This window comes from Cavia porcellus, unplaced genomic scaffold, assembly GCF_034190915.1.
Source record: "Cavia porcellus strain 051 isolate PalLab524CR breed Dunkin Hartley unplaced genomic scaffold, mCavPor4.1 scaffold_25, whole genome shotgun sequence".
Classification (NCBI taxonomy): Eukaryota; Metazoa; Chordata; class Mammalia; order Rodentia; family Caviidae; genus Cavia; species Cavia porcellus.
Window position 1 is genome coordinate 3,417,322 of NW_026947508.1, and position 6,946 is coordinate 3,424,267.

Genomic DNA, 6,946 nt, shown 5'->3' on the forward strand with positions numbered 1-6,946 from the left:
CAGAGTGACAGAGGGGTTCATCTTGTCATTGTCACTCAAAAACCTTGAGGCAAGCTCGGGGCAGAAGTAGATCTCCCCCAGGCCTCTGAAACATAATCTCGGGGCTGAGCTGGGCGCAGGGCCACACACTTGTCCCAAAGCCCTGTGGCTAAGCACAAGTTTGAGCCCAGCCTGGGCAGTTTAGCTACTTGGCGAGACTCCATCTTGAGGAGGGTTCTTGCTATGAGCCAGGTTCTTGCTATGTAGTCCAGGCTGGCCTGGTACTCACAGTGATGCTCCTGCCTCAGCCTCCTGAGTGCTGGGATTATAAGAATGCGCTGCCACACCCAGCTAATGCCAATCTTTTTTTCATTTTCTTTGGGAGGGGTCAAAATTTAATCCTTGCAAAACATGGATCTGATGTTAAGTGAAGTAAATGAGACACAGAACTTTGAAGATCACATGGTTTCTCTTACATGAAAAACCTAAAATGTAAATAGAGAACAAAATAAAGAATAGCTAGTAGGGAGGTCTTTTTCCAGTGAGAAGGAACAGAAGGAGATTATCTGTGAGGTCACAGAGCCCAGCAGGTGACCGCCACCAGCCCTGCTCCCGGCTGCCCCCAGCGGACATCGGGCGCCAGGACACGGTGCACCGGGCGCCGGCCTCCGCCTTTCTCACGCTCCGAAACCATTATTCATGTTTTATTAGCGAGCCCGCAGGCCCCGGGGCTCCACAGCCCCGAGAGAAACTCATCCCTTGCCCTGAAGCCCCTTGGACAGTGTCCTTTCCCTTGCCTGGCGCGCCAGGGCAGATCCGGGCAGCGGTCCCAGCCCCGGGGCACACGCGCCAGCGCGCACACACGCACACACTCCCGGCTCTGCATGCGCGTCCAGCGGCCGCACCCACCGGAGCTGCTCGCAGAGTCCCAGCCCAGGCTTAGCGCAGGAGGCCCTGGGTCCCATCCCGGTACCGGGGGGCGGGGAGGGGGGCCCAATGAACAAAATCCAGGAAAATGAACCGCACTGGCTGGGTGTGTTCTTCCCAAGAACAACTGTACCAACCTGGTGAAGTCATCAATGCATTAAAGTCGAAGCCGGGTGCGGTGGCATAGACAGGAATCTCAGCACTCTGGAGGCTGAGGCAGGGGAACCCTAAGTTCAAGGGCAGCCTGGACTGCATAGGCAGACCCCGCATCAAACAAAACAAAATAGGGTGGTGCACACCTGTAACCCCAGCACTCAGAGGCTGAGGCAGAGGGTGGCTGGGCATTTGCAGCACAAGTGGACTACATCAAGCGTTCCAGTCCCCCTGTAATACACAGCAAGCCCCTGTCTCCTCAAAACCAAACAGAAATAGTACTAGAGCGCCAGGGGTACAGCTCAGCGGTACAGTGCCAGCCTGGCAAGTGGGAGGTCATCAGTTTGGTTTCCAGTACCAAAAAATAAAACAAATAATAATATTATTAAACAAATAAACCTACATAAATAATAAAGTGAAAAGTAAACGACCTTGAGGCTTCCAGACTCCTGACAGGGATGGTGAGGAAACAGGTAGCCCCCCGTATGTAACCTCACGCCCAGGGACTGGCTTTTGACCCCTCCTGGCTACCTGGTGCACGGTCCCCTTGGCAGTGTCCCTGGCAGCGAGACCGGCTCCCAGGCCGGTGGGCCTCTGACTGTGTGCGGGGCACAGAATGAGTCCCCTGCTAGTGTGGTTTTGGTTTTGCGTCCTGGGGACCGAACTCGAACTCGGGGCCTTCCCATCAGCCACAGCCTCAGACACCTTTGCATTTCCTATCGGAGACAGGGTCTTTTTTTAAAAAATTTCATTTATTTTTCTTTCTTTTTATGGGTACTGGGGATTGAACTCATAACCGCCTGCTTGCAAGACAGGTGTTTATGCTGCTGAGGTAAATCCCCAGCCCTGACAGGGTCTTGTTAACTTGCTTTCCAGCAATCCTTCTACCTCAGCCTCCCAGAGTGTTGTGGTTACAGACATGGGACCCCACCCCTGACTTTGCCACAGATTCAGACAGAGGGACAGGGAGGTCTTTTCCCCAGCTGGCAAGGAGTTAGATTCAGTCTCCGAAACACATTATAGCAGGTATCCCACGAGCTGGCCATTCGGGACTTGCTAAGGGTCGTGAGATGTCCTGGGCAGCCTGGGAGTGTACCTCGGTGGTGGAGCACTTGTGTCAAATGCACAAGGCCCTGAGTTTCATCCCTAGCATTGAAAGAAAAAAAGTACACATTGATAATCTCACCTATAATCCCACCACTCCGGAGGCTGAGGCAGGAGGACTGCCTGGAGTTTGAAGTTAGCCTGGGCTACATCGTGAGACCTTGTCTCGGAAGGAAGGAAGGAAGGAAGGAAAGAAAAAAAGGAAGGAAGGGAGGGAGGAAGGAAGGGGGGGCTGTGCCTGAATCCACCCCATCCACACACACAGGAAAACCGCCAGTTTCATTCCACCATCACACAGAGGAGGGGTGGTGTTCAGGCAAATCCTGAGGTGGCTTGGGCGGTCAGCACCCCTGTTGTACCAGCTCTGCCGGCCGGGAGCCTAGGCGAGGCCTCTTGCACGTCCCTCGGAGAAACTCTGAGTTTTGCTTCAGGGCCTGAGCTTCACCGCCCAGGCATGTCAGGGCCAGGCGGGTGGCTGCCTGAGTCGCAATCCCAGCGGGCCTGACCTGTGAGTCACCGCTGTCGGCCTGCACCCCTCCCTGACTGCTGCAGGGCCACCTGGAGCAGTGCCGGGCAGTGCAAGCCCAGGACCCACCACAGGATGCAGGAGGAGGGAGGTGTGGCCAAGACCACCCAGGGGTGCCATGAGTCTGCTCCTGGGTGCACACCTGGACAGCAGGTTCTGTCCAGGGGACGGGAGCCCGTCCCACGTGCCTGCCGCAGAGCCCTTGGCCTCTCTACCTGTTCCCAACAGCTGAAGGAATCGAGGACTGGGCCCGGGAGGAACCTTCCACGTGAGGCTGGGCCTGCAGCGGGGATTAATGCAAAGCCAGGCTGCCTGGGACTCAGGATCTGTTCACTGAAACCCTGTGTTTATTGAGCACTAAGCCCCCCAGCACCCCGGGGACATGGAGGCCACTCAGCCCCAGCCCTGCCCACTAGGGGCTCACAGTCTAATCTGCAGGGCCCAGCACACCATAGCCTTGCTAGGGGCCACAGCACTGATAGCTTCCCCCCATCCACCCCTGAACCAGGGCCTGAGGCATCGTGGTCTGTGTGGCACCGGTGGCGGACTGACTGACTGCCCCCTTCCCAATCAGTCTGTCTTCTTCCCCAGGCATCCTGGTCTCCGGTCCAGTCTGCTCACCCAGCACCTCAGGAACACTCCAGCCTTCCAAAGTGCTCAGCGGAGCCCCAGACAATGACAGAGCAGATGAGCGAGGGACTGAGTGTCCCCTTTCTCCGGGGCACTCACTATGAGTGTCCCCCTCTCCAGGGCTGTCCCTTAGTCCCCATGGCAGGCTGCCTGGGAAGAAAGAAATGTCTGAGGAACAAGGGGCTCCCAGGCTCCAGCTGACACTCATCAGTGAATGGCAGGGAGCCCTTTGCAGGAGAAAACATGGCTGGTGCTTCCCTCCTTAAGCCTGCAGCCGGCTCTTGAATCTCTGCTGTCCTGTGTCACCATCTCTGTGTGGGCTCAGGTCCTCCCAGGTGACAGCTTCTTTGGAACCACAGGGCAGCTCATTCTTGTCCCCAAGATCACCCAGCCTTGCTGTCACATTAATGCCTGGGGAGCTAGGTCCTTCTAAACCCCCTGACAGAGCCCCTGGGGCTCTCCGCCCCACCCTGGCACCCGACAGCCTGGGAGTGGCAGTCATGGCTCCGGGTCTATGTGATCTTGTACTTTGCAATCCAGGCAGTGATAAAGGCCCTCAGGCCATGTCTGCTCTGTGTCCCACGGTTCCCACGCCCAGCTGGAAAGGAAGTAGGCAGGAACAGGGCTGGGAGGGCAGGCAGTGCCAGTCAGGACAGATGGCTGCACCTGGCCCAGGTGAGCGGCTTGGTCTGGTGCCAGCAGTAGGGCAGGTGTGTCACTGCCCAGGCACTTGTGGCTGGCCCAGTTCCAGAGCCACCTCCTCCAACCAGGATGGGGGTTTCTGGAGCTCCCTATAGCCCCTTTTCCTGTCCAGACTTGGGACGATTCCCTCATTTCCTCCAAGTCTTCAGTCTGCCACCCAGGTGCTACACATCTGTTTCTGGTCTTCCTGCCCATGTTGGACTGGTCCTTGGGGTCCGTGGGAACGGCAGCTGCTGCCAAGAGCTCCTTTGGCCCAGCCTGCCAGGTTGCTCGCAGTGAGCTGGATCTGTGGCCCAACCAAGGGGCTACCAAGGCCGCCAGAGGCCAGGGCTGGGCTGTGCTGGCGGGGATGGCGCGGGCGCAGGCGGGGAGGGCGCAGAGGGCGGGGAGGCCGGCCTGGCCTCTGGGGTGGTGTAGGCGGATCTCCGCCGCAGGTGCTCCAGCAGGCGCGCGCTCACCGCGGGCTCCAGGACACCGCAGGCCGGCAGCACGCGTGCCAGGCGCGCCACGCAGGCGCGGTAGCCCTCGCGGTAGCTGTCCGTGGGCGCTGCGGGAGGAAAGTGGTGTGAGGCGCGGTGTGAGGTGCGGGGTCTGGGGCGAGGGCAGGGATGGGCGAGGTGTAAAGTCACTCACGGGGCGCAATGGCGGGGTAGGAGAATGCCGGCAGCTCCTGCAGGAAGTGCACAGTCATTTCCAGGATGTCCGCCTTTTCCAGCTTCGAGTAGCGAGAGTTCTGAGCCGGGCCATGCAGGGGAACAGAGACAGGGCCTCTCTAAGTCACGCAGGCTGGCATCGAACTCACCTCACACCCCAGGCTCGCTGGAAACTTGGACCTCGCGGGGTGGGATTACAGCCCCGCGCCACCAAGCCCGGCTCCAGCACCGCGCACCCGCGAGTTCAGGGTCCCGCGCGCTGGGTCTGCTCCTCCGTGGATGCACCCCGAGCTCAGCCCTGGGGACCGCGCGCGCCCCCTCTGCCTTCTCTCGCCCGGGCGACCCCCGCACTCACCTCCCTGCCCAGCAGCGGCAGGATGAGCCCCTTGAGCTGGCCCAGGCTGTCGTTGATGCGCGCGCGCCGGCGCTTCTCCAGCAGCGGCTTCAGGCTCTGCGGGCGCACGGGTGGGCGCAGAAGCCGCGGTCAGCGGTGTCGCGACCCGGGACCGGCCCGCCCCGTGCCATCCCGGGCTCCTACCTTACGCAGCTCGGCTGCATCCCCTTCCCTGCGAGGCAGCCCCATGATCTGCGGGTCAGCGGTAGCCTTGCGAAAGGCACTCGGTGCCGGCCCAAGCCGAGGAGAGCGCGGCGGAAGAGGGCGGAGCGCAGGGAGCCCGCGCCGCAGCCTGGCTTTAAGGAGCCGGATTCGGCCGCCCCGCCCCGCCCCGCCTTTGTTCCTGCGTAGGGTGGGGCCGGAGAGGGAGACCGGTGTCCCCGGGGATCCCACTCCCGCCTTCGCGTCCCATCTGTGGCGGGGGCGCGTGACGTGTGGGGCCCGTTGGCACCGTCGCTACGCCGACCCGGTGGGAAGGAATAAGGTTGTGGGGGGCTGCGCCCCTAGTCTCCAACGCGCCCTTCTTCGTTCTTTCCGCACCTGGGACGCAGCGGGTCTCCGAAGCCGCTCAGGGCCGGCAGGGGACCCAGGGGCTGCAGTGACACCGTCCGGGCCCCAGGCTCAGGGAGACCCCGCGAAGGTCAAGAGCGGGCGTCTCCGGTGAGCGGCGCGCGCTGCCAGCTGCTCGGAGGTCAGGGAACTAAACCCGGAGAGGTCACGTCTGGGGCTCGCCCTCCTCCTCGGAAATGCCCCGAGTCTCTGACCCTGAGGCTCTAAGCACCCAGAGGCGCTCTCCGAGAGGCCACCGAAGTCGGGACACCTAGTCTCCCCGCCCTTAGTTTTGGATAGTGAAACTGAGCCCCAAAGAAGAACCAACCCAGAGATCCTTGGGGTTCGTTTTCTACAGCTTTGGACTCCAATTTCCACCTGCGGAGCAGTCGGAGCTCACATGACCGGTGCGCGGGGCGGGCCTGGGTGTCCCCACCGCCCCCCATCGGCCCCCATCGGCCCCCCTCCGACCCAGCTGCGCACCACCCCTCCCCCGGCACGCCTCCGCAACGCGTGGCCGTTGCTGCCGCAAACTGGCAGGCGTCTCCCGCCCATCTGCTGCGGGCTCCCCGCCCCCGACCGGCTGGCCGGGCAACGGCCAGTCCCGCGGACCACACTCCGGACTGCGGGGCAGCGGGCGGCCGGGCGCCCGCGGGACCCACAGAGCATGAGCCGGGAGGAGGTACCTTGGGGCGGGGCCGAGAGCTGTCCAGGGTGCTGGAAGGACCCCTCCTTTCCGACCCCAGCCTCGGGTCCACCTTGCGCAGAGCGTCCACAGCGGGCTCTTGCTGCAGGCCGAGCTCAGGGCCCTCGCCTCTATGTAGTTCTAATCATGAAAACAAACCACTCGACCGACTTACGTGCCTGAGCAGAACTTGGGGGTACCTGAACCCCTCTCTTCCTGCCATGCTAGAGGCCACATGGCCGTGGGCTAGGCCCTCCGAGGTTATCAAAGAGAACTCTGTAGATTACACACACACACACACACACGTCACACACCTGGGTCACTCAATTCTGTTCCTGCTCCACATTCTCATCCGTGGGGACAAACTGATGCCAGCACCGGAGGGCCCTGGACGGGAGTTCAGGTCCTCCTGGGACGTTCCCTGCCAGGCCTGCGACCGACCAGAGCTTGAAGAAGGCAGGTGGGGGAGCAGAGAAGCAAACTCTCTCTGCAGACGTGGCGATGCCTGATTTGCAGTCTTTCTGCTCACCTCTGCACCATCGCTGTAAAGATTTTGACGTGATAAACCACCGTTCCCGCCACCCAGAGGATTCTGGGGGTTTGCTGGTTACTTGGAAGCAGTCAATAGCATCAGGGGAAACTAC

At 61.0% G+C, this 6,946-nt stretch overlaps 1 protein-coding gene across 1 annotated transcript; it reads right to left on the bottom strand.

Annotated features, from left to right (window-relative positions):
- Window positions 1–3,014: 3,014 nt before the first annotated feature.
- Window positions 3,015–5,369, bottom strand: Hes2 (hes family bHLH transcription factor 2). Its single transcript, XM_003471458.5, has 4 exons — window positions 5,213–5,369; window positions 5,030–5,125; window positions 4,655–4,754; window positions 3,015–4,568 (listed from the first exon to the last, which is right to left on the bottom strand). Exons 1-4 carry the CDS (start codon window positions 5,255–5,257, stop codon window positions 4,327–4,329), a joined length of 483 nt encoding a protein of 160 aa, XP_003471506.1. The 5' UTR covers window positions 5,258–5,369; the 3' UTR covers window positions 3,015–4,326.
- Between the last annotated feature and the right edge of the window lie 1,577 nt (window positions 5,370–6,946).